At 44.8% G+C, this 27,629-nt stretch overlaps 1 protein-coding gene across 2 annotated transcripts in view; it reads right to left on the bottom strand.

Annotated features, from left to right (window-relative positions):
* The window catches only part of NEK9 (NIMA related kinase 9), a 48,075-nt gene that overhangs the window by 4,143 nt on the left and 16,303 nt on the right, over positions 1–27,629 (bottom strand). For both annotated transcript variants that reach the window (XM_056133568.1, XM_056133569.1), the window contains 14 exons: positions 24,852–24,916; positions 22,437–22,487; positions 21,803–21,995; positions 18,043–18,187; positions 16,189–16,389; positions 15,974–16,020; positions 13,206–13,361; positions 11,141–11,249; positions 10,161–10,322; positions 6,294–6,464; positions 5,529–5,588; positions 3,265–3,464; positions 1,843–2,004; positions 52–264 (listed from right to left, as the gene is read on the bottom strand). In XM_056133568.1, the coding sequence (XP_055989543.1) occupies positions 52–264; positions 1,843–2,004; positions 3,265–3,464; positions 5,529–5,588; positions 6,294–6,464; positions 10,161–10,322; positions 11,141–11,249; positions 13,206–13,361; positions 15,974–16,020; positions 16,189–16,389; positions 18,043–18,187; positions 21,803–21,995; positions 22,437–22,487; positions 24,852–24,916 (1,935 nt within the window). The remainder of the gene's footprint in view (positions 1–51; positions 265–1,842; positions 2,005–3,264; positions 3,465–5,528; positions 5,589–6,293; positions 6,465–10,160; positions 10,323–11,140; positions 11,250–13,205; positions 13,362–15,973; positions 16,021–16,188; positions 16,390–18,042; positions 18,188–21,802; positions 21,996–22,436; positions 22,488–24,851; positions 24,917–27,629) is intronic.

Here is a 27,629-nt window from a genome sequence, read left to right as displayed (position 1 = left end):
TTTTGGGATTCTTTAAAACAGAATTAGAAATCATTCTTTTTATGCTCTCACCTGCTGCCCCACTTCCAAATTCTTGTTCAGCTTCTGCAGCTGGGTACAGATCTGGAGGTTTTCTTGCTGGAGCTTCTGCTGTTCAGCCAGACACTTGAGCAACAGCCCCTGCAGTCTCTCGACCTCCGCCTGCAGAGTGCTGCAGGCGCACGGAGACGGCGGTGCCGGCACGCCCTTCCTGGCACCTGTCCCCGCAGCAGGCAGCCGAGGCGGCTAACCAGAGAAGAGAACAGGGTCACAGTTTGCCAGGTGCCACAGCTTCCCAATCCCAACACCGCCCAAATGCTCTCAGATTTTATTTGACAGGACAAGGACACGGGTCGGGGAGACAGCTCCAAGGGCTGAAGCTTTGCCAGCAGGAGCCCTGGCCTCACACCCTACTACATGGTTCCCCCAGCATGGTCAGGGACAACCTCTCTCCACAAAGGTACTAGGATAAAACATGCGAGACAATCAGAAAATGTACACTAGCAGAAAATGAACAGAGCCCCGAATTTAGTCCTTGGCACCACCACCAAAGAAAGGGAAGAGGAAAATTCAGATTGCTAGAAGAAATAAGAAAACTTTTGAAACAGTTTGGTCGTCAGCACCACATATGGCCCTGCAAGTCCGAAGAGGCGGGGTGTAGCCCATAACCCCGCAGAAAAAGCAAGAAAGGGAAAAATCCTTTGGGGGCTGGAGAGATAGTATAGAAGAATGTTTGGCCAAAATTACAGTAGTAATAGCTCAAACCTAACAGGTCAAGAGAACAGTGTCTACGATGCCATTATAATGAGGTAAAAAAATCATGTTTCTGAGATCTTTGCAAAAAAAAAAAAGTAAACACTTTAATATTCCTTAAAACATGCCGAACCCCACCCCCAAGGTAATCCCAAACATTTACTTTGAAGTTTCAAGGGTCTCTGTTTTGCTTTGGGGCAACAGCTGGCAGTGCTCAGGGCTTCCTCCTGGCTCCATGCTTAGGGATCACTTTTTACCTTTTTTTTTTTTTTGTCATACCCGGTGATGCTCAGGGCTTACTCCTGGCTCTGCATTCTGGAATTACTCCTGGAGGTGCTTGGGGGACCATATGGGATGCTAGGGATAGAACCCAAATTGGTAATGTGTAAGGCAAATACTCTACCCACTGTACTATGGCTCTGGCCTGTCAGGGATCATTCCTGGGGGATCTCAGGGAATCATATGGAGTGCTGTGCACTGAACCTGGGTTGGCCAAATGTTCTATCTGCTATCCCATCTCTCCAAACCTCAAAGTGTTTTTCCCTTTCTTGCTTTTTCTGGGGGTTATGGGCTACATCCTGCCTTGTGGGACTTGTGGGGTCATGTGTGATGCTGGGGACCAAAGTGTTTCAAAAGTTTTTTTTATTTCTTCTAGGAGTTTGAATTTTCCTCTTCCCTTGTTTTGGTGGTGTCAGGGACTGGATTCAGGGCTTTGTTCATCAAAGTATACACTTTACCACCTTCACTGTCTCCCTGGTTCTAAGCAAACTTTCTTACACTTGGTATCTTTAACCCACCCTACCAGTGTCAAGGAGAAAAAGGATTTACACTTAGGGATGTCAAGTCTGGGGTTTCTAAAGTAGAGAGGAAAGATGAGATGACCATCTGGTGTGGAAAGTTGTTACCCTGTCAAAAAGGAAAGGGCAGCAACTCGGGTTAGCTCTGACGTGCTACTGCACAGGGTGGTGAGCAGAGCAGGTGGGAGACTAGGGAAGCTAGGGAGGGGCCAAGAATCTAGCAGAAGCGGCAGCCACTGCTATCTTCATGGAGACCCAGAGGGGAAAAGCTCACCCAGGCCCCGGCTGCGGGCTTGTTTTCTGAGGGCGCCTCTGAGGCCACTTTCAGTTCCTGGAGCTCTTCGTAGGGCAAGGTGTCTTTCTCAGACTCCGAGAAGGCTGCACTGAGGGGAGACGAGCTGTTGGGCATGGGGATGAACTCAGCATTTTCCAGCTCCTAGGCACACCGGGAAGAGTCTCATCAGTTTGGTTGCAGGTATCCCCTCTCCTGCCCCGCCCCTCATTTTCATGACATCAGCACCCCCTAGTGGGGCAGGACAGCTGTGGGTACAGCACGGAACACCCGACCTTTCAACAGCATGTTCTGCACTGCTACCCACTCAAAACTAAGACTCCAGAACAGTCTGGAATGTCTCACACGGTTTTCCCACATACTTCCTCTACACGGGAAGCTGTGGCTTGGCAGTGAGGCTGACCGCCAGGCGGCTAGATGCCAAAGAGATGGAGCCACTTCCTCCTGCACGCTCCTAAGCGCGATCAAGTTCCGCTTTGTCAAACGAAGTTTGAAATCAACCGTACCAGCCAGTCATCTATGTAGATTTTGTATATGTCTGTATGTATCATCTGTCTAGACTGTGTTTTGTGTGTGTGTAGAAAATAAGTACCAACTATTCCATCTTCAACTGATGATGACTGTTCAAATAATAATTATGCATTACATATTTTCTAAAAGAATCCATGATACCACACAGTCATTCTTTTTTTAGTTTTTTTGTGTGTTTTATTTACTTATTTTGCAGTGCCAGGACTCAAACCCAAGGCATCATACACTGCTCTTACTCAACATTTTTTTCTTGTTTTTGCCATACCAGGTGTTGCTCCTGGCTCTTTTTCTTTTTCCTTGTTGGGTCACACCCAGGAATGCTCAGGGGTTACTCCTGGCAGTGCTCAGGGGACCATATGGGATTCTGGGGATTGAACCCGTGTGAAGGCACGAGCCCTACTCACTGTACTATCGCTCCAGCTCCTCAATGTTTTGACCATCTGTACTTCAACTTTCATGTTTCATTCTAATTATCCCAATATTCAACTTCTACAGACCACAGTACTAAATGAACCGGCACAGTTTTTACACATTCAGATCACAAAAACTGCACGCAAGGCTTAATTTACATCCAAAGATTTCCTATCAATGGGCACTGGTGAAAGGATGGGTACTCAATCATTGTATAACTGAAACCCAAGCACAAAAGTTTGTAAGTCTACAACTGTACCTCATGGTGTTTCACTAATAAAAAAAAAACCCCAAAACAAACAAACAAACAAAAAAACACCCAAAGATTTTCTATCTCTTTGGGAAGTAAAAAGGACAGCAAAACCGGAGATACTGTTCCAGGTAGAGCAGCTGCCAGATAGATAAAGGGATGTCTGGGCTACTGAGAGGTCCTGACAAAGGAATCTGTACAGAAGGCATTACCTTTCGAAGCCAGCCTGGACAGGAGCTGCTGGCCCCACTGCTGATGCCCACGGCCTCCGTGGGACTGACTAAACCTTCTATTCCTCGGTCTGCTTCCATTGTTCCTCGAAAGCCTCCACTCGGATCAGGAGTTTCCGATTCCTGTTGACTGTCTTCCTCTTCTCCCCCACCGCCGCTTCCTGGGCCAGAGCTCTGTACCACTGACATACACAGCACAGAAGTAAAGGGTTTGTTACAGCGTACGGACAGCTGCCACCTTGCACCCCCAGAGAACCCCTACAGAGGTTCTTAGAGTTGCATGAAGAGGAATAACAGTTTTATATATATATCTATATGACTATATTTTTAATTCTTGTACAAGGTACATGAATATTTTCATATGAAAATTCCACTGCTACTTCCCAGACATGCTTACCTCTACACCGAGCGCACTTTATCCATGTTCTAAAGCATCACGGAACGGGCACCCAACAATGGTCAACAATGGTCCAAGCCTAGTATACTACTTTAACAGAGATATTCAACTCTAGCACCCTTAACTGAGGCTTGTCTTGTACAAAAAGCTCTTTAACACCTGAGTTAGAGATGTTTACTCTTGAATTTTCACCTAGCTATTCTGAAGCTTGCAGAACTAAACTGGTGCTTCCCAATATAGCAGCACTAGCCATACACAGCACTTATTTTTTAAATAAAAATAAAAACCCAGTCAGTGCCTCAATCACAACAGGTTTTTTTTTTCTTCTTTTTTTGGGTCACACCCAGTGATAACCAGGGGTTATTCCTGGCTCTGTGCTTAGGAATTACTCCTGGTGATGCTCGGAGGACCATATCGGGTGCTGGAGATCAAACCCGGATTGGCTGCATGCAAGGCAAATGCCCTTCCTACCATCACTTTAGCCCCATGAGCCACTTTTCAAGTGCTTAACAGTCCCATGTGGCTAGAGGCTACTCAGATGGCCAGTGCAGACAGCGAGTATTTATACTGCTGCAGAAAGAGCTACAGGGAAGTGCAGAACCAGAGTATCACCTTATTGTTCTATCCCTTGCCTTGAATTCTCTTCCTTCTCTGGCCTGCAACCCAGATGGAACTACTACATAACTCTGTATTTATTATTTCTATTTTTATTTTTGGGTCATGCCCAATGGTATGAGTCTACTCCAGGCACTACTACTTGGTGGCCCAGGCAGTGCCAGGGACCAAACCAGAGGCTCCTACATACAAAACATGAGCTCTGGTCCTCTGAGCCATTTCTTTGGTCTTGGGTTTATCATTTTTTTGGTTGGCTGGTTTTGGATCCTCATCCTGGAGGGTCTGAGCGCTTCTGGGTGTGGCCCCCTCAACATCCCCAAAATCTTTTCAGGGTCAGAGAAATAGTTGACAGGACTGCACATATGATTTGCATACAGGAGACCCGGGCAGATCTCCTGCACCACACGGTCCCCTAGGAAATGTCAGGAGTGAATCTCAAGCAGAGTCGGGAGGATCCCATGAATATAGCTGAGGCCCCAAATCAACCCCCCACCCCCACTGCCCCATAAGAATTTTTAATTTTCCAGCAAGACAGCTTTGCTTAGGAAAGATATGTTTGTTATGATGTGTGACAGTAATATGAACAAAGAGATACTGAGCAAAAGGAAACTAACAAAAGATATGTATATGTGTGAACTAAAGTTCAACTCCACATCTAATTTGAACTGTTTCTTTTTAGAAAGATTAATCTTTTTATTTTGGGTCCTTATTCTACAAAATATCAGAATACAGTTTGTGAAAAATAAAGTGTTCTAGCACTGGAACACTAGATGTGTTCTAGCAATGGAAAACTAGAAAGGAGTAAATATTCGGCTTCCTGGCAATTCCAAATAACAAAGGCCCATAGATAAAGCAGTGAAAAGAACACAATCAGAATCTGGTTTTGTAGCACTATTTCCACACACAGGAATTACCCCTGGGAAGGCTGTGGATCTAAAGAGCAGACAGAATCTATAGTCTACCAAGGACAGGAACAATGCATATTCACATGACAAAGTTGGACAAACCACTTAATTACTTCCATATGCTTGGTGGCAAGGATGTACTCTCTAGCTTTGACCACAATGTAAAAGTTTTTACTGCGAAATCTACCCAAATAGTATTCTTCCTCTTGACCACTGTATTCCGCATTTCCCAAATATATATTCTGTTAACCTTTTTGGGAAGACTGTGAAATCCAACCCAATGGCCCACACCTCAGAAAAGCACTGGTATCCAAGCCATGGCTACTTACCAGTTCTGATGGATAAGCTGCTGCTATTGGAACGGATGGTCTTGGAATTCAATACTTTCTCTGAGGAAAAATATTCAGTACATAAGCACTCTTTATAGGCACAAACCGGAAAAGAAGACTCGGACAGGGAGTGAATTTAGGCAATCACCGCTATTTCTGAGTGTAGATAAGTTTATGGTTATTTACATTTTAGATTTTCATATGAAAGTCAATACTAGCTACTCTAGACAGATTCACCATGTAAAGCAGTGGCTCTCCAGAGTGGCTGTTCTCTGAGTGTCTGGGAAACCAGAAAGCACCCATGCTTCGGTGCCAATCCCGAGACTCAGATTCAATTTGTCAGGGATAGGGTCTAGGGAATAGGATTTCAAAAAGGCCCTCCGCCTCCTCAAGCGACTCTTAAATTCAGCTGGTTTTGACCTGATCGTTGAAAGAATGAACGTATCGTGAAAGGTCACACGGGCTTTTATAAAAATCTAGTTCATAACAAAGTCAGCCTTAGGCAGAAAGCTGTCACAATTTAGTTTCTACAGGTGGACGGAACATTATCCACAAAGCTTGAATACAAATAATAAATAGATTATTAGAATTAGCACATTCTAAGGTGAGGCGGGCTGAGCCCAAAGATATGTGACACTGGCCAGCTTGGGACGCTACTGCATCTGGCCCCTTTAGAACACTTGTTTCTAAGAACATGACCCCATCAAACCTTAAGTGTGGCAGACCCTATCCAAGCCACCCCACCACTACAGATGAAACCCTTACCAACAATGAGGATGGTGTGCCAGCCCCGGCAGGACAGGTCTGGGACATGATGCAGAGATCCAAAAATAGGCCGAGGCCACGAGGTACAGATATCAGAGCCATGTGGTCTGTCTGTGGGGGTCATTGCCAGGCGACCATTACCACCATTGCCCCAAGCAAAAATGTGGTTATCTAGAACAAAGAAATCAAACAACAATAGTTTAATACAACATTGGTTTCCCAGCTCTGGCTTGCCCATCCGTGTGCCTGAGAGCTAGCAAGATTTCCCACTGGATCCCAAACGAGGGAAGGCAGCTGTTTAACCCCGTATCTAGGCTAAACTCTTCCTGATCCCACTCAGGTAATATGACCGTGACTCCTAAGTGCTGCCAATCATTCAACTTCCTCATTAACCTTTGGGGGACTGCCAACCACCTCTCCCTTATACACTTGATGACAGGTTCTGCTCAAGGTATAGGAGATAAGAGCACTGACTAAGAGTTTCTACTCTCTGGTGCTGACATTTGGTGGGAGACATCTATTTAGATAGTTGGAACTTCAGATAGTGTTTCGTGCTATGAGGAAAACAGAAAGAAAAGTGGAACAAAGTAATGGTAAAAAGAGCAAAAGAGGGGTCAGAGTGACAGTACAGCAGATGCTTGCCTTGCATGTAGTCAACCAGGGTATTGGTCCCTGATATCCAGTAGGGTCCCTGAGCACTGCCAGGAGTAACCCGAGTGTAGAGCCAGGAGTAACCCTGAGTACTGCTGGGTGTGCCCTACCCCGCAAACTCAAACAAACAAAAGAACAAAGCAGAAGTAAGGAATAACAGCAGGGTATCATAATTTCGGGTATGGTGGGTAGAGAAGTACTGGCTGACACCTGGGCAGACACCAAGGGGAGAGACAATGTGAATATCTAGGGAAGGATTTTCCAGGCAGAGAAAGCTCAAGTGCAAAAGCCCCAGAGATAACTCTGTGCTTTACAAACAAGGGACATGAAGGTGCTTCAGCCAGGGCAAAGATGGAGAAGGGACAGTGGTTGGAGAAGAGCCTGGAGGTGGCTTGTAGGTTATGGTAATTCACGACTTTTTTTTTTTTACTGGTAGAGGCAGGAAACACCAGAGGGTCAGAGCAGCGGACTCTGCCATGAGCAGACTCTCACAAGGTAACAAGGGCAGTGCGAGGAGAGGAGCTGGAGGAGTATGAGAAGCGGCAGGACAAATTCTGAAGGCAGACAACAGGACTTGCTGATGCACCAGCTGCAGCCATTAAGATGGAGCTCCCATTTACCGAGCTGGGAAGGCAGAAGGAGAAACAGGTGTGGACAGAAAACCAGACATGCAATTTAGCATATAACGTTCATTGGAGATGCCTATAACTTATCTATGCCAGGGCATTTTATAATGAAAATTGCTATTATTGATTAAATTAGGATGACATGAGGCTGTAGTGATAATACAGCAGGCAGGGTGCTTGCCTTGCATGTGACCAAGCCTGGTTCGATCCCTGATATCCTTATGGTCCCCAAGCTAAGTGTAGAACCAAGAATAAGCCTGAGCATCACTGGGTATACACCTCCCCCCCCCCAAAAAAAAAAATCAAACCAACAACCCCTAGGATGATAAGTAGAAATAAGAATGGAACTGATCTGGAAAATTTAACCTATAAAGCTGCTCCTCTTTTATTTATTTACTTTTACTTTGTGGGGTCATGGATGAACTCAAGGCCTTACACATGCAAGATATGTGCTTTACACTAGCCCTCTCCCCCTGCCCCCCAAAGTCACCCTATCTTTTGACATCTAAGATATATAAAACCAGGGGCAGTAATACAAAGTGACCAGGTGCATAGCAGGGATTGAAAGGCATGAGTGCACTCAGCTAAGGAGCAGAAAGAGAGGAGGATGAGCAGAGAGCTGGACATAGCTGTGAGAGCCTGACTCACAGGCCTGCACGGGTCTATTTTATTTGTCCGTCTCCTCTACCCTATGACACAGGAGTCCTCCAGTGGATCTCCTGAGACTCTCTACTTCCAAAGCCTAAAGGGAACCAGGAGCACAGCAGTCTCACTTTATGTTTGCAATGTGAATAAAGGACCAAATAAGGCTCAGAAAAGTACAGAGACATTCATTAAGATATAATATGCCCAGTACTACTCCTGGTTCTGAAATCAGACTTGTGAATTTAACAGATTTAGGAAACAATTATTGGGGCTCGAGTGACGCAGTGGGTTGGATGCTTGCCTTGCATGTGGTCAACCCAGGTTCGATCCCCAGTACCCTATATGGTTCCCTAAGCACTGCCAGGAGTAATCCCTGAACACAAAGCCAGGAGTAAGCCCCGAGCACAAGTAGGTGTGCCCCCCAGCCTCTCAAGACACAAAACCCGAAACTGAAACAAAACACCTTACGTCTTTAAGGCCCAGTTACTAAGTGCTCCTGAACTTGCTGCACCATAAACCTCAGCAACATGTCATCTTTCTAAGGAGCATTTCTATGTACCCAGCAGCATGATACCAACAGCCTGCTCACTAAAGCCCCTGGCATGGAGAAGAGCAGGGAAGGTCCACTGCCCATCTGAAAGCTGGTTCCATTATAAAACAAGGAAACATCACTTATCTGTTACTTAAACTCCTTGTGTGTGAACAGGTCCAGATGAAAGATGAAAGACATCTCAGAGAATGAGTGACAACAAGGAAAGCTGAAATATGCCAGAAGGTAAGAGGAAGTGTGCTAAGGGACATCTCCACCCTGTAGTGGAGGTGTGGTGTTGGCGCAGCATATGCATGAAACCGTGAAACCCTCCCATTAACAGCACTGTAAATCACAGTGCCTAAAATGCATTTAAAAAAATTATTTTTAAAAGATGAAGTGTGCTTTTTGTGTGGTTATCTGTCAAAAGACAGAACTACAAAAAAAAAGAACACAACACTGAGAAGAGAAGAAAAAGGAAACAAAGCGGAAGAGGGAAGGAATAAAGACTAGTGTAAGTTGCAGTAATGATGAGACACGGTGAGCAAGATGCTTCAGAGAAGAAACAGCCCGCAGAGAGAGAACAGACTTTAGCAGACCAACTTGGAGAGAGCAGCACAATGGACACAAATGTTCACCTGCAGAAGGGCCTGAGGATATAACCGCAGTGCAGACAATGCCAACCAACGGGCAAGGATAAATTTGATTATTTTTTCCAGTTAGTCAACTGAGGTTGATTAAAATCAACATGGTTTGGGGCTAGTATTTCATTTTCTTGTTTTGTTTTTGGACCACACCTGGCAGTGCTCAGGGCTTACTCCAGGCTCTGTGCCAGGGATCACTCCTGGTGGGACTCTGGGGACCAATGTAGTGCAGGGAATTCAACATGGGTTGGCCATGTGTAAGGCAAACACACTATCTGCTGTACTATTGTTCTAGCCCTGTATTTCGTAATTCTTAAAACAGGGTCCAGAGGTCACCAGGGGAAGGCACTTGCCTTGTATCCCACTGACCTGGGTTCAAATCCCTGGGATCACATGTGGTCTCTCAAAAATCATCATGGTTAGCCCTCAACACAGAGCCAGGAACAGTCCCTGAGCACCACTAGGTGTGGCCTGAAAGTCAAGGAACCAAACCCAAGCAGACCCAACCCAAAGGACCTGCAACATTTTACAAAAAAAAAAAAAAAAAGTAAAAAAGTGAGGACTTAGAATAATAACTTGCTATTATCTAGAAATTTGACTTTTTAGAAACGTCACTCTCTTACTCATAAAAAAAAAACAAAAACAGTGCTAACTTAATATAAACAAAAAACTAAATAAATATATGATCCGGTTATATAATCAGCTCTCTTTTGCAATCAAAATCAAAACACAATCATGGAGTCCAGAAGGTTCACAGCGACGCGAGACTCACCATCCGTGGCGGCGATGGTAAACTCATCGCCACAGGAGACCCTGATCACTTGCTTCCCACTGAGGGGTCCCGTCAGCACATTGATTCCCAGACGCTTCTTGTAATTGCCAATGCCCAGCTGTCCACACTTGTTGCAGCCAAAGGTCAGGAGCCGGCCTCGCTCTTAGAAAGAAACAAAAACACAGGCCTGAAGGGACATACAATTATAAAGCTAACAACAGGGTCCTAAGCGAGAGCAGTTACAGTATCTTGGAATTATTACCAATTAGACATAGAAAATGACTCAATATTCTATTTTCTCCCTAGTATTCTAACGCAAATGTGAAAAATGGGTACTAATTCGCTCAAAATATTTACAGTAGGTACTATTTTTTGTGGTTTTGGGGTCACATCTGGCAATGCTCAGGGCTTACTCCTGGCTCTGTACTTAGGGGCCGACCATATGGGGAGCCAGGGATGGAAACCTGGGGCCGCTGTGTGAAAGGCAAATGCTCTCCCCGCTTGTTCCATCCTTCTGGCCCACAGAGACTACAGTTGTCTGGAGCTCTAAGTGCGGCATTCAGGTATGTTTCTATTATACATTTATGATTAGTAAAAACCTGTTGTTGAATACCTACCTAATTGTTAATAAGCTAATACTGGGAGGCTGCATGTGGAAGGCTCAAGTTTGATACCTGGTACCACACGGTCCCCTAAGGCCTGCAAGGAGCAATCTGCAAGCACTGTGCAGAGAGTAGCCCATGAACACCACTGGACTCCAGGGAGGCAATCGGGAGAATGTTATATATTGTTAAGAGAGAATACTTGATGAAATGAAATGAGTGAGTCTGGTATGAACACTACATCTGGAAAGGTATGAACCCACAGTCCTAAAATGTATACAGTGTTATAAATTCACATTACCTCAATGAAAAACAAAAACACATAACAAAGCCAAAGCCTAGGCTCTGAGGGCCCCTATCTGTAGGAAATCAACTCACCATCAATAGCAGCTGTGTGAGTCTTTCCTGGGGCAACTGTACGGATTTTATAGAAGGACAACTGTTTGGCCAGAGTAAAGGAGGTTGTGTAGGGAACTTCATGGTATGCCTGAAACAAGGTAAAGCAGAAAACCAAAGCTCATGAGGTTAAAAGAAACTTCAGGGGTAACAGGCTACAAATGCGGCCACAGTGTCAAAAGGCCTCTTAAGCAAATCATTTTACCAAGAAGGTATCCAGGTAGCTTTATCCTCCAAAAGAATTTAAAAAGAAATAAGTCCAATACATATCCAGAAAATTTAGTGTATAAAGCAAAACTTTCTGGGAAAAAGAGACTCTTCAGCAGGTATGCAGAACACAAACTCTAAACCCCTGTTTTTAAATAAAGACTGACATTTATCTTGGTTATACATTCTGCATACCTAACAAGGGCAGGGAAAATAAAGAAAATCCTGAGAACTTTGTTTCACAGTACAAAGCAACTAGATTACTATGATCAGATTTCTACCAGAGGGCAGTGTTTCTCAATGTGTTAAAAAAAAAAAAAAGGAAAGAAAGCATGCTCTGAGGCAAGAAAGATAATACAACAGGTAGGGAGCTTGCCTTGCATATAGCTGGCCTGGTTTGATCCCAGGAACCCCTTCAGTGCCCTGAGCCCTGCCATGAGTGATCAGCAGAGAGCAGAGCCAGGAGTAAGCCCTGAGCACAGCCAGGTATGATCCCAAAACCAAAATAAACAAAAGTGTGTTCCTTTAGATAAGCATTAAAAAAAAAAAAAAGTCCTGCTCTTATTAAATGTAAAACAGGGCCCACAAGGATAGGTCAAAAGGGATGGGACCCTCACTTCGTATGTTCAGGGTTCCTTTATGCCGAACTATGTGGCCAGGTATTACCTAGAGCAATGATCAGGAGAACCCCTGCCACACAAACAAATACGAACTCTTAACTTGCCCATTCAGTCAGGGAACTTTTGCTTTTAATTTCATGCTTTTTTGTTGCAGAATTCGGGCCATCCTTTTTTGTTGTTTTTCAGGACTTACTCCTGGCTTTGCTCAGGGATCATTCCCGACAGCGTTCAGAGGACCTCATGTGGTGTTGGCAATCAAATCCAGGCCAACCGCACACAAGGCAAGCACCTTAACCCCCTACTCTCTTTCTCTGGCCCCTAATTTCATTATCCAGAAAGAGATAAAATTCATTAAACTAACACACAAAAGAGAGACTTAATATCAATGATAAATTTCAAAACATCCTTGAAAGAGAATAGTAGTTATATTCAATAAGTCTATACATACCCAGTAATTTGGGAGAAATAAATCTTCAAAAATTTCCCAGGTAGGTGAGACACAAAAATTAAAAAAAAAAAAAAAAGTTGATTTTCCTTGGGGGGTGGGGTGGCCTCCTGGCAATCTGCATCACATGTCTGGCCTAATTTTCTTGTACCCATTTCAGTGATAAATAAATCTGAACATCATCACTTAATGCGTTGTCATCAAGTTACTGACTTTTGATAATATACTGTATTTTATATCATTTAATAATTTCCTTATCTAATTGTGACACCACCACCCAGACCATCTATAGACCATCACCTTTGATAATTCCCACCTCTTCCGTTAACACATTTTCTCTCCTCTAGAAGTAAACACGATTTTGACTAAGGTTATCATAATTTTGCCTTTTCTTAAAGTTCATGTAATTGGAATCATACAGTATGTACTCTTTTGTGACTGGCATCTTATGGGGAACGTAACATCTGTGGGATCCTTATTCTTTGTTGTTGTTGGCTTTTGTTTTTGGCCACACATGGTGGTACTCAGGGGTTACTCTAGGCTGAGCATTCAAGAATCACACCTGGCAGTGTCTAAGGGACTGGCCGAGATGCTGATGATTAAATCGAGGTTGGCTACATACAAGGTAAGTGCCCTACCTGCTGTACTATCTCTCTGGCCCTATTAGCTTACTTTATTCTTTAGTCAAATTTTATGGCCACTAATCAAATTTCAAGGAAATTTCAAATTAGAGAAGTACTGACAGTTTGTTTTGGACATTCAAGGGGGCACTTACTTCATGGTTGATGATTCCAGACATGCACTGATTCAGACCAAGCTTATTAAACTCATTGAGTCCACAGGCCAGCACTTTGCCTGACTGGGTAAGAAGAAATGTTCCATCACAGCCACACTGAACTGCGACAATAATCAAAGTCTTGGGAACATCCACCTAGAAGGAAAAAAACACAGGAACAAAATCCCCCAATCAGGGAAGATGATACAGAAATCTGTTCTATAGTATGCCCTGCACTTGAGAGGATGACCATCGGAAAGGAAAGGTTGTTCTTTTTTCTTCAGATTTGCTCAGCTTCTCAGAAGACATGATTCCAAGGAGCACACATTTCCTAATCAAATTAAAGAGGTCACTTAAACAGAAAATCCTATCAGAAAATGCTTATCTAGGGGCCAGAATGATAGTATATGGATATGGTATTTGCCTTGCACAGGGTCAGCCTCGGTTCAATCCCCAGCCATATGGTCCCCCGAGCACCGTTAGGATTAATTCTTGAGTACAGAGCCAGGAGTAATCCTTGAGCACCACCACCTGGAGTGATCCCCCAAAAACAAATAAATGAGTTGAATAAAAATTTTCCAAAAAAAAAAAAAAAAGAGGAGAAAATGCTTATCTAGAAAAACTCTTCAGGAAATGCTGAGAAAGAAGTTTAAATTTGTTACTAATTTTGTCCTCTGTAAAGCAAGGCCTAATGATGGTTCCAGAAAAACAACAGCAATAAAAAACAGCAGCTCTTTGGGGTCCTAGTAGATGCTGTCATAAGTGGAGTGACAGGAACAGAAGAGATAGTCCAGCAGGGAGGGTGCATGCCTTACATGCAGCTGACCTGGGTTCGATCCCTGGCATCCTATATAGTCCTTCGAGCCTGCCAGGAGTAATTCCTCAGTGCAGAGCCAAGAGAAACACCTGAGCATCACTGGGTGTTGCCCCAAAATGAAAACAAGAAACAAGAGTAGAGGGAAAGTACAGCGATAGCAGCCATGACTTTGCAGCTACTTGGAGGCAGAACTGCAGAATGAATGATGGGGCCTCATGATGAGCATTTGTGAAACCTGACAGCTCAAACCTCAAACTCTTTACTACAGGTGCCAGAGACAGTACGTGGGTAAGGTGCTTGCCTTGCACATGGTTGGTTCTTGTTTAATTCATGGCACCATATATGGTTCTCCAGAAAACACAGGGGTGACCTGAGAACAGAGTCAAGAATAAGCCCTGAGGGGCCAGAGTGACAGGACAGCGGGCAGGGCGTTTGCTCCCTGGCATCTCTTCTGTCCCCTGAGCACCACCCGGAGTAATTCCTGAGTGTGGAGTCAGGAGTAACCCCTGAGCATAACTGGGTATGGCCCAAAACAAACAAACAAAAAAGAATAAGCCCCGAGCACCTCTGTACATGGCACCAAACTGCCTGCTCCCCACTCCAGCATAACACAGTTTCTACGACAGTCTTTGCAGAAGATGAACAGCTATGAATCCACCAAAATGATCCCACAAATAACTTGTGTGTGGTGTCAGAGATCAACCTAGGCACTCCAACATATGAAGCACATGCTCTACTACCCTGATATTCCTGGCTCAAAATATTTTTTGGGGGAGGGAGCCCCCCTACACCTAGTGGTACTTAGGGTTTTACTCCTGGCTCTGCATACTCAGGGATCACTCCTGTGGACTCAGAGGGACCACAAGGTGCCAAGAATCAAACCCAGGTCAGCCACATCCGATCAAGTGACTGTACTATCTTAGTTCAATTTTTTATTTTTTTTTGCATTTTAGATCACACCCGGTGATGCTTAGGAGTTAGTCCTGGCTCTGCACTCAATAATGCCCTCCTTGCTGTACTATCGCTCCCGCCCCTTGGTTCAATTTTTAAAATGTAAATAGACAGGGACCGGAGCTATAATACAGCAGGTAAGGCGATTTTCCTGTATGCGCTGACTGGGTTTGATCCCTGCCCCCTGTATAGTTCCCCAAAACTACCTGGAGTGATCCCTGAGCACCACTGGGTGTGGCCCCCAAACCAACTTGATAAAATATAAATAAGTATAAATATAAACTGAGCAGCAGTTGATCACAGTCACATTCCAGCAGCCGAACCTGTGCCCGGGGCGGGTGAGAAAGAGGTGCCCATGCTCTCCGCAGTGGTCTGATCCTGGGCCAGTCAGAAGTACTGAGAGGAATCAGACTGGTGCTTTGTGCACGATGACCCTTAAATATAAGCAACTATTTCATCTGGTGCTCAACTGAAGAAGGGAAAATGGCCTGTTCAATTGAGACTCTGGCTTTCTCTGTTGTGCTGGGTTTTTGGTTTTGGGGCCACACCCAGTGATGTCAGGGGCTACTCCTGGCTCTGCACTCAGGAATCACTCCAGAAGGTACTCGGAGATCCAACCTGGGTTGGCTGCTTGCAAGGCGCATCCTACCCGCTGTACTACTGCTCCAGTCCCTGTTGGGCTGTTCTTTGGGGGACATGCCTGGCAGTGTTGGGGGTGGGGGAGGGTCACTTCTGGCAGTGCTCAGAGGACCACGCTGTGCTGAGGATCAAAGTGAGCCTCCTGCATGCAAAATATGTGCTCCAGCCCACTGAGCTGTCTCTTTGGCCCTCACAGCTTTTTATGCCTTAGATGCCAAGACCACACAGTGCTGCTGAATCAGGAATCTTTTTGAGTATTTCAGAAAGAAAACCCTTGGTTTGAGAAGTTAGGAGAGAGAACGTGTCACTGGAGGATGTACTACCTCTGTCGGCATTAGAAGAAAATGGCTTCGGATTTTACCTTCTGTGGTGTGTAATAGTCCTCTTCTGAATCCAAACCCAGTCGTCCTGAGACACACAGAAGAAAGAGGTTAGTAAAATGAGGGTCTCTGTCCCAGTGACAGTCCTGAGACGGTCCTTACTGGAGGGCACTTCTAAAGTGGAGACTGTATGGTGTGTTCAGATGCACACAAGTCTGCAGCCTCAGAATAAGCGGAAAGACAAGGTCACACCTACCATATTCCCCACAGCCCCAAGAATAGACTTCTTTGTTTCGCGTCAGAACCACCACGTGATTATCCCCACAGGAGACCTGCTCCACTGGATTATTCAGGAAGAAGTTCAACTGCATGGGTTCTAGTACTTCAGGGCCAGCAACCTTGTCCACCCCCATGCAGCCGTAATAATCAGATCCGAAGGCATAGATCTGACCTTCATCTGCAAAAGGAAGGGAAAGATCCATGAAAGGAACAAAGTACTCTGTACAATCAGAAGGTTGGTGGGGTTGGAATCAGGTCGGTCTAAGCCAATCACATTGATCACATTTACTGATTAGAGAAAGACAAAGGCCAGACTCTCCCCATCCGGAGTTGGGCCTATTTAGAGGTCAAATGTACAATTCTCAGCTTTACAAAACTAGGAGCATTACATCATGTTAAAAGGAACATTTGGCTTGCTCTTCAATCCAGTCTTCTCCTTTGATGTAAATCTCACTTGTTTGTCTCTGCTTCCTGCCCGGGCTCTCTCTTGAACACATTTTTCTTTCCCTCACATCTTTCTAAATAAAGGTAAAGGTAAAGGCCCTCCCGTTGATCGTCGATTTGCTCGAGCGGGCCCAGTAACGTCTCCGTTGGAGACTTTGTTGTTACTGTGTCTGGCATATCGAATACTCTCGGTAGCTTGCCGGGCTAAATTTTAATAAAAATTATCCAGCTTCACTTTTTCACTCACCCTCCCCCACAACATTCTTTTCTCTTCTGAGGCAAAGATGACAGGCTGGGACTCACCTGCTCCAGGCCAGGCATTTCCCTGAGCACTGGTGGATCTAGTGGGTCAAGCAGAGAGGTGGAAGCACTCTTTTCTCGGGTCTACCTCCCTTGCTCCCCAATTCACCTGGCCACCAGCAACATAAGCATCTGTCCTGGCAATTGCTAGCCTGTCCTCACTGTTTAACCTGTGCTAACACGGACTGCCCCTGGGGTCCAGGATGCGCCAGCTTAGAGAGCAGGCCCATAGCTGGATGTCCAGCACAGGGCTGAGACAGACAGACAGACAGCGAGGATCCTTACGCCTTCCCTGGGTTTTCACTATGTGCACAGCATCAGACACCTGCTTCCCTCTGAGTTCTTAACCACACAAGGAAACAAAATGCCTAGCAGGGCAGAGCTGTCCTACTCTCTTTAAGGCCCAATAATCATAGCAGAATTACACAGAATTCAAACCTCCCCTGAGCCTTTCCCAGTTTTCCTCCTGGGCCCATTTCTGTTCCCAGTGGCCTCAGGCTTGATCCCTCTCATTATAAAAAAAAAAAAAGAAAAAAAAAAGGAAAGGGTTTAAAATTTTACTGGGGTCATCTTTATTTTACAGAGAACAGAGAATAAGAAAAGTACCAAGAAATCTAAGAGCAGTGAGACCAACAAAACTAAATTTTAGCTATTTTTGTTTGTTTTTGGGCCACATCCAGTGGTGCACAGGGCCGGCTTACTCCTGGCTCCACACAGGGGTATCACTCCTGGTGGTGCTCAGGGGACCATAGTGGGTGCCAAGGATCAAATCCAGGTTAGCTGTGTGCAAGGCAAGCACCTTACTCGCTGTACTATTGTTCCAGACTTACATTTAGCTCTTGATTCCCAACTTAGTGTTATACATCACCAACCCTCATTCTGGCAGTTGATTGCGCCCTGCAACATACTTCTCCTTAGAGGACCACTTTCCCCGTCACCCAGCTATACTGTCCTTTCTTATTTAATGCTATAAGAAATGGGGTATCTTGTTATGTTTTATTGGCGGTAAAATCCCAACTAAACATGTCCACACTAAGTGCAGTGCCCCACACTGAATGTATGCAGATGCTCTCTGGGGATGACTTACCGGTTACACAGACAGTGAAATCGTCACCACATGACACTTGACGGATAGCTTTGCCTTGCAACTTTTCCACATGCTTCGGTTGTCTGTAAGAGGCCTTGTCTCCATGGCCCAGCTGACCATGAAGTTTGGTACCCCCCTGCATGTTCTGTGGAATAAAAAAGTCTTGTGAAGTTTTGACTTTTCATACATATGTAATTTCTTGCCCCGACCCTCCTTCCCCCCGGGAGGTGCTCCTGCACAGTATTCTGGGGGCTCAGGGGCCAGACCTGGCAATTCTCAGCTAACTGGGCCAAAGAATTGGAATGCAAGGATCCAAGGATGTGGTGCAGGCCCGTGGTACGAGGAACCACCTTTGAGCTATCGTCTGGGGCCCAAAAGATACTATTTTAAGAACTATTCAGACTGATACCCATCAGGTATACAGGTCCAGTTTGGTCTTTCTCTTTCAAGTATAAAATAAAGTATATATTTAATTTTGAGTAACGGTGAAAATAAGTCTATAGTCTAACTTTTCTACTTCAGGATTAAACTCTTCCCACTTAATCCTTTTAACACAGAAATTGTACATGACCCAGGATATATAGTAAGTTAAACACTTATAGATAAATTTATTTTGGTTTCTGGGCCACACCAGCTCAGGGCTGATTCCTGGCTCTGCACTCAGCAAATAATTCCTGGTGGGACTTAGGAGACCATATGGGTACTGGGGATCAAACCTGGGCCAGCTAAGACAAGTGCTCTATCTGCTACAATCTCTCTCCACCCCTAAAGCAAATTTTTTTTTTTTGCAATCCCCACATTAAGTTGTGCAACCCCATGGGTTGTGATCCACAGTTTAAGAAGCTACATTCTACAGCAGTATAGCTGCTGAAAATAATTACTAGGCATTTCATAAATTTTGGTTGGTTTCCCTGAAATATGCAATTTATAAAAAATCTAGTTACGGTAAAGATGCTGCTATACTGAGACTGACTCCTAAGTGACGTTCTAGTAGTCATAAGGCAGTAAGTAAACATAATCAATGACTGAACTGAAAATTCTCAAGTACATGTTTGCTTAAATACCCTATTAAAGCAATGGGGGGTGGGGGGAGAGGGAGGAAGGGTTCCTGGGGTCATTCCTGGTGATACTCCATCAGTGGTATTCAGGGGCTATGAGGGCAGCCCTGGCAGACCTGAGGGGCCATGCAGTGCTGAGCATAGACCTGAGGATCCTATACATACTACTCATGCATTCTACCATGTGTGTGATTTCTGCAGCCACTTCATTTTGAAAGAATTAATCCTTCCTCCTCTTTTTTTTCTGGAAGTTGCCCAGGGACTAGTTCTTTAAGGGCTTTAGGGAGTAAGTCAACACGCCAGCAGTGGCCAAACCACTTTTTCCATTGATTATGTTTACTTACTAATAGTTACTTATTAATAGTTCAAAACTCTGCCACACACTGGGGATGGGATGAAGGCCGTCTTCACAGAGCAGGTGTCTGAAAATGTGAGACCAATGAGCGCCCTTGGGAAGGGAAGAGTGATTCCCAAACTTACTTGGCCTATGATCACCTTTTCAGGAACAAAGTATTCTCAACCCACCCCCACCTCCAGAATTACTTTATGTGAACAAAGAGAAAGACGCAGCCCTTCTTGCTTGTACTGCACTTCTGGTCTGTTCCAGTGACCTTTGGAAACACTGGCTGAAGATAAGATTGTTCAGAAAAGCAGTCTGAAGAGAACTAACTGAGAAGACACAGGAGGAAGGAGAGAAAAGAATCTCATGGCAGCAGAGGGAAGACAATTTCAGGACAGAAGGTGTGGCCGAAAACTGCAAGTGCTTCTGGGAGGTCAAACAAGGAAAAAAGCATCTGTTTCACCGCCACAATTAAGAGGTCATTTTGTCAAGAGTAGTTTCAAGTGAGTGGAAGGGAGCGAGATAGTAGTGGGTTGACCTGGGTTCAATCTCTGGCACATTATGGTCAACAAGCCCCACCAGGAATGACTCCTGGGTGCAGAGCCAGGAGTAAGCCCTGAGCACCACTGGTGTAGCCCCCAAACAAAACAGAAAACAAGTTAGTGGCAGGGACAGACACTGCACTGAAGGAAAAATGAAAAGCAAATGGGAGTTCAGGAAATAGCAAAAGCAGGCAGTTCTGTCCAAGAAAGTGAAAGGGTGGAGCCTAAAGGGAACAGAAAAAAATCTGATTCAAGATATACCTAGACAGCTTCGACACTGGTAGAGTGTAAAATCTTACCACGCAGAAGGTTGTGTGTTCACAGGCTCACTGGATGGCTCTTTCTCACTGCCTGCGTTCGGTACTCTTGAGCCCTGTGTGTGCCTGGATCAGGATGGCTGTTCTTTCTCTCAAGCTTGGGCCCCTCTTGCTCTGACCCTGGATCTCTGGAGCCTGAGCTCTCTCATTTCTGACTCTCTCCTCCCCGAGCTTATAGTCTTAGTTTATATAGCATCACATAAGGTGGTGACATAAAGGTGGGTTGAATATTGACAAATCAACAAAGAGAGGTAAAACGACTCCTCCAGGAGATTAAGGATAAAATCTCATCTAAAGAGATTACTCCAGATTACTAGGAAATCCGCTCAACGGTGGGATTCCAACAAGGGTGTGTTCTTCCCTCAGTTAGTAATCTACTTAAATATTTGTAATAAATCTACTTCTAATATTTCTAGCAATGTCATTCTGTACGAGCACAGTAAGAGATATAAACTTAGTTTGGTTCTTCCTGAGAACATCTCACTATACATTCCGTAGTCCTCAGGCCAGGTTAATCTTCCTAGCTCCAGCAGGGTCCTAGTCTCGTTGTTACTTACTTTTGGATCATGACAGCATTTGTCCATGATCATGCCCTCAACTTATAGTTGACTATCGTGGCGCTTTGGCCTGGCCCATTTTGATGCCAGGGTAGCTCACAGCTTGCCCTGGGTCCATTCAGTCCCTTGTCGGGACCCTGCTTTTGGGGTGCTAGGAACTAAGGGCAACTGAGTCAGGAAATCAGATGCCTAGGAGTAAATATTATTCGGAGTCAATCAACTCCCAAGTTACAAAGCAAAATATTAACTGTCTTCCTGTGTCCACACAGAAAGGACATTGCTGACAATACAAGTTCAGTGTCCTTAGATGGATGTGACCCGATAAACCTAAGCTACCTGAGGAAGGACAAAAGAGTGTTATCCTACAATAGAGGTCTTGGAATTTGGCTTGTCTGACACAGTACTTCATTTGCTTCCAACAATAGTTCATAGATAGAAACAGGCTACTCTGAATTTCGTGCTAATAACAAAATAAACCAAGTGACTTTCTGAAATCACCTATGTACACTGGGAGAGTCAAATCTCCTGAATTTGGACCTACGGCTCTTTTCATTCTTCCTCTCTTCTCATTTATTTAAAAAAAAAAAAAACAGTTCAAGGGGATGCAGAGATAGTACTGCAGGTAGGGTGCTTGTCTTACATGCAGCTGATCCAGGTTTGATTCCTGGCATCCCATATGGTTCCCAAGCACTGCCAGGAGTAACATCTGAGCATCACTGGGTGTGGCCCCCCAAAATAAAATATAAACATTTCTAGGCAACCAAGCATTGAGAATACATCAGAGGAAGTAAGCAACAAAATCCTACTCTCTAAAGGGATTATACTCTTATTATTCCATCTCTCTGCTTCTGTGGCACATGATTAATCACAAAATACTGGTGTTCTGGGCCCAGTCAACAATGACGAGGCTAACAGCAAGGACCTAAAGCACTTCATTTCCACTTACCACCCAGGTGTAGAGTTCTTTTTCTACTGTGACCACAGCAAAGTGAGTGTTCCCTGCGCACACCTGACGGGCACTGCAGCCACTCTTGATGACGTCCAGTTTCTGGGGAGTGGATTTTCCACCACCCCAAACGTAGACTTCACTGGTCCGTGATGTGACCACAGCAATGGGTGCTTCAGTCACAGTGCTTGACCTGCCAACAACCCCCAGAACAAAGGCACATTTAACATGAAAACTGTAGCAAAGAAAAAGGCTCCCTCTCTTTCCCGAGAAGAACTGCCAATTATGGTATGAGAAAATATGCTCTTAGTCGACAACTTATTTCAACCCTCTATCATGGCAGACTCCAATTCCTTTCTCGGGGCTGCATGAGTTCAGTCAGATCAGATTCCGGTCCGATCCGTAACACCTACCCTTTCCAATGTTCATCATGGTAATGATGTCCACTTTCACATGAGAGTGAAATTACAGCTTTCTTCTTCTCAGAAATAACTATCTGTCATTTAAATAGATGTTGGCTTCTGAACGGAAGCCAGAGACGATTACTGGGATCAAACAATACATAAGCCCAAGGAAGGAAGACCCCTGGTGGTAATTCCAGATCTAGTCATTTCAAGGGTCTCTGGAGCTTTACCTTGGTCTCTTGGTCGGTGCATTAAGTAGCGTGACTTTTTCCTCCATCTCTCTACCAAAAGAAAAGACACACAAGTGAAATGTTATATTCCTGCACTGCAGCGTCCCTTGCATACAAGTCACAGATTTTATCCTCCATAAAATCCTCTATGGCTACTACAGTGTTAAAATGCTTTTAGGAAAAGATCTTAATACAACCCAAGCAGTTAAACAGAAAGGAATCCAACAACTCGCTAACTATAAGGGGACAACGGTTTGGGGGACACTTTTTTTAACCTCTAAGAAAGATTTTAGGGTGGAACAGAGAGCCTCAATGACCTCTTTTCTTTTGTGAAACAGGTGCCAAATGCGGGGGGGTGGGAGCGGAGGATGGGGAAGTGTAGAAGGGGGGTGGGGGAACACAATGATCACTTCCAGCAATGCTTAGAAAACCATGAAGTACGATCGATCAAACCTGGGCTCCACATGCAAACATGCCCTCCAGGAGCATTGAAGAACATTTTAAAGTACCTGCTGGATGTCTACCTGTTTCATCTGCCCCCTGGCACCCAACGCCAACACCTTTCTATTTGCATGGAGCCCTGCACATGTAATGCACACCTATTTCTCAACATCTTTACCTTAAAATCTCAGCTCATTATCTTTTTTATGTTTACTTTGTTTTAAAGATATTTGAAAGACAACTTTATTTTGATTCTAAATGAAAAAAAGGAATGGGAATGGCAGTAACAAACACCATTTCACTACTAAATACTGTGATGTAACTGCAGCAGTCTTAGATCTCAAACTCAAAGGAGACAAGTGCAATTCCAAAAGAGCTAGATATGCGGTCCAAACAAAAGTTGTTTAAAATAAAAAATAATTAAAAAAAAAAAAACCTGCCACATTTACTAGTGGGGTGTGTGTGATGTAGGGATCCTGAGAGCCTCTCATGTATCTCTATCACTGTACTCCGTCTCTGGCACCCCTTACCTACTTTCATTTTTTTTTAGGGCGGGGGGAGAAGTGGGAGAGGTAGCACCTCACTAACCTGGTGGTTCAGAGGGAGGGTCACTCCTACCAGTGCTTGGGGAATCATGTGGCACTGGATATAAAACCTGGGGCTCTGACATACAAAGTGTTCCAAACCTTTGAGCCACCTCTGACTTGAGTCCCCTCCTTTGTGATGGACACTGATGCCCAATAGTGCCTCCTGAGGCACATCACACCACCTGCCTTATCACAGATTCCAGTTCTTCCCTTTTCTCTTGAACACGGCACCCACTCCTTCATCTGGCAGCCAAGGTGCCCTGCTGCTTTTGGTTCTTTTCCTTCCCTCAGCCCACTCCCATGGCTTGCCCTTGAGCTTGCAATCTACCACATCAAATATGGTCGCACTTCTGGGCTGATACTTAGGCACTGATCAGTTTGAACACGCCTAAAATGTTGCAACTGAAAATTCAAGTCGACTCATATGGGACTCAGCATCCTTGTATCTAGAGCTCTGTCATGTTTTCATCCATGCACAAGATTCTAACAGAATGATACACCATCTGTAAAGGCTGTAATAAAAACTGCAACTAAAATTAAGATAGAAATATTTATGTTGGCCCTAGTTTGATTCCTGGCATTGCATACAGACCCTTGAGCAACAACAGGTGTGAACACCCACCAAAGTATAATAGGATGAAGCCAACTATAATACAGACAATAGCTCTTCCTTTGGTAGGGCTGGAAGTGGGGAATACATGACCTTCTTTCTACCTCTAACAGACTAAATCTCAGCAAAGAGCTCGGCATAGAAAATAAACTGTGTTGGAAGCTGAAGCAATGGTCCCGGCGTCCCATATGGCATCCCATATGTTCCCCAAGCACCCCATGAGTGATCCCTGAGTGCAGTGCCAGGAGTAATGCCTGAACATAACTGGGTATGGCCCCCAAACAAACAAATAAAAGAGAAAGAAAAGAAACTAAATTGTCAGTCTCAATCCAGGGCCTAAGGGTGTCTGAGCCCAGAAGCCCACTCTCTAAATTAGCACATGTTAATGCTTCAATTCCAGATTAAAACGCACAGATGGGAGTAAACAGGGAGCACAAGAGCACACATTTAGAACAAAGACTCCCAAACTTCTTTGGTCTATACCCCCTTTTCAGATGGGCACTCCTACGGAAACAAAAAGCACCCACAATTGCATCTGAGACTTTACCCCCAGGATTGTTCCAACACTCCCTAGGGGGCCTTTTCTTCCACACTGAGAAGCAGTGGTTTGAGGCAAAGGTCAGGCGCCACCCTCAAGTAATGAAAGGAAAGCGTGGATAAGGAAGCAGTGCTCGACAGCCACGTCAGGAAACACCACCCTCTCTTGCAGGGCACTGATTAGGTGCCAAGAGCCAGTCATCTATGAAAGGACAATGGAACACCCTCTCTGGACTTTACCTCCTGCGCTTCCTGAGAAGGGGGCAATCCAGAAGTTCATCCGCAGTGGGTCTCTGTTCAGGATCCTAAAAAAGTACAAACGGAGTCAGTTTTCATATAAAGGGAACAAGCAAAAGTTGATCTAAAGAGGCATTTAACTTTTTCGAAAAGGTTATAGGTTTCAGGGTTAGAGATAGTCTAGTGGGGAGGATGTTTTGCCTTGTACATGGCTGATCCAGGTTTGACCCCCAAGTGCAGAGCCAGGAGTAAGGCCTGAGCACCACCAAGTGTGTCTCCCATTTCCCCACGAAATGGGTTACAGGTTAATTAGTCAAAGACCACCCTAAAGTAAGGTCCTTGCCATCCAATGACCCTGTTTCAATCCCCATTACCACACAGGGTCAGGAGTAAGCCCTGAGCACTGCTGGGTGTGGCCCCCAAAACAGAAAAGGCCATCACAGGGGCTGGAGAGATAGTAAAGTGGGCAAAGCACTTGTCTTGCACAAAGCCAACCCATATGGTCCCCTGAGCACCACCAGGAGGAATCCTAGAGCAGAGAGTCAGGAGCAAGCTCTTAGCAGAGTTGGTGTGGCCTCAAAACACATAAAAAAGAAAAATCACCAAAAATTAATTATCCTTTTTTTTTTTAAAAAAATACCACTTGGGAGAGAAGAAAGGCCACTGGGAGGCTCCACAGCTCCCGGAGAATGCTCCAGGTCCCAAAGAGAGCCGCCCAAAGAGAGCTGAGATCACCGGGAAGTCCCAGATGGGGTAGCTGCCGCATCCCACCTCCTCCAGATGGAACCCCGGTGACCATGAGCCTCTACAAGCACAGCTGGAGCATGCGGGAACAGGACTTTCACTCCAAACTGCCGGGACTGCCCTGGCTCCCAGGTAACCTCTGATTCCGGAAGTCACGCCCACAGCCCGCCCCCCAGCACCATCTTTACAGCACACAGCCACAGAGAAGAAAGGCCGCTGGGAGGCTCCACAGCTCCCGGAGAATGCTCCAGGTCCCAAAGAGAGCCGAGATCACCAGGAAGTCCCAGATGGGGTAGTTCCCAGATGGGGTAGGTGCCGCATCCCGCCTCCTCCAGATGGAACCCCGGTGACCATGAGCCTCTACAAGCATAGCTCGGTTATGCAGGAACCAGGACTTTTACTCCAAATATATGAAGTGATCAATGGAAAGTAAATCATCCAACATTTCTCCCTGAAAATCAGGCTTAACTCTTTTACAAACCACAACACCCAATAGGAAAGAGAGAACAAAAGGGAATGCCCTGCCACAGAGGCAGGGGGGATGGGGGGCTGGGGGGTGGGAGGGATACTGGGATCCGTGGTGGTGGGAAATGGGCACTGGTGGAGGGATGGGTATTCAAAATAAATAAATTAATTAAAAAAAAATCTCAGGGCTGGGACGAATGGAAACATTGCTCGCACCTCCTCAAGCAAATCAATGAACAAACAGATGACAATGATATAGTGATAGAGTGATACACATTTAGCTAAGCTCTTAGAGTATCATATGACTTATCACCTCAAGTTAGAGATCCAAGTGCCCAAGTGAATGCTCATTCTGTTCATAAGACACTTTCAAATAAGGCACTATTCTGTTTCTTTTTCTCCTATGTTTTGATTTTGGGTTTTTGTCGTTGTTTTCGCTTTGGTTTTGGGGCCACACCCCGTGTCACTCAGGTCTTACTTAAGGATCACACATGGTGGACTCAGGAACCATGTGGGGTTCTGGGATCAAATCCAGGTTGGTTAGGTGTAAGGCAAATACTCTACTCTCTGTACTGTCTCTCCAAGTCTCCCCTGTATTTTGAAAAGTGTGTTATTCATGGTTCAAAACACCACTGGTAATATTCCCAGTGTACAATAGTTACAGCATCTCTAGAATTAAACATGGATTATTTTTTTCATGTGCGACACAAATATCTCTGATCACAGTGCCTTAGAAAGGGGTGTTCATCAGTTTTTCCTGCCCTGTCAACATAAGTCTGCTTGGAATGTGGCATGAGGCATGTATTTCAGAATTTGGCTTTTTGTGTGACTTCTGCAAACTGACCACCATTGCTTTACGCTAAGACTCTGTCTGCTCTACTCCTCAGAAAATTCCCTTAGCATTGTGATTGAAAAATTAATAAAGGAATAAATTCCTTGTTCATATTTCTGAAGTTGAATACATATCATGGAATATACATGTCATATACATGCATATTTATTTTTATGCATTTAAACAATTTGTTAATGGTTCAATGATTCATTTTAGGATTCTCTTGATTAAATAAATCAGAAGACAGAAAAAAAAAATACCATTTTTGGGTGAAGGATGGGCGCTCCCAAGCAGTGCTCAGGGGGTTCAGTAGCAACTCCCCTTCATTCTTGGTCACAGGACAGTGACTCAGTGCCAGGGTGTGAGGATGTGGGGCTAGCTGGGCCTTGGGGTGACAGCATGGTGCTTGGGGCCTCCAGGACTCTACCTGGAGATGGTGCACGCAGACACCATGTGGTACCAGGATTTGAACTTGGGTCTTTGCATATGCAAAGCACCTTTCCTTAACTGGTAAGTTACTTCTCCAGCCCAGGGACTATTTTCTTTTAACTTTTGGTTTGAACCACAACTGGCAGTTGCTTAGGGGCCATCCCAGCCCTATATTATAGTGTCACTTGCTGGCAGTGCTGGGGAACCAAGGGATGTGCTCCTACCTATTGAGCAACCTCTTTGAACTCCCAAATAGTAATTTTTTAATTACTTTTTTAAAAATTAAAATTTTTTCATTTACTTTTTGGTTT

This window comes from Sorex fumeus, unplaced genomic scaffold, assembly GCF_029834395.1.
Source record: "Sorex fumeus unplaced genomic scaffold, SorFum_2.1 ptg000098l, whole genome shotgun sequence".
Taxonomy (NCBI): Eukaryota; Metazoa; Chordata; class Mammalia; order Eulipotyphla; family Soricidae; genus Sorex; species Sorex fumeus.
This window is presented reverse-complemented; position numbering and strand designations above follow the sequence as displayed.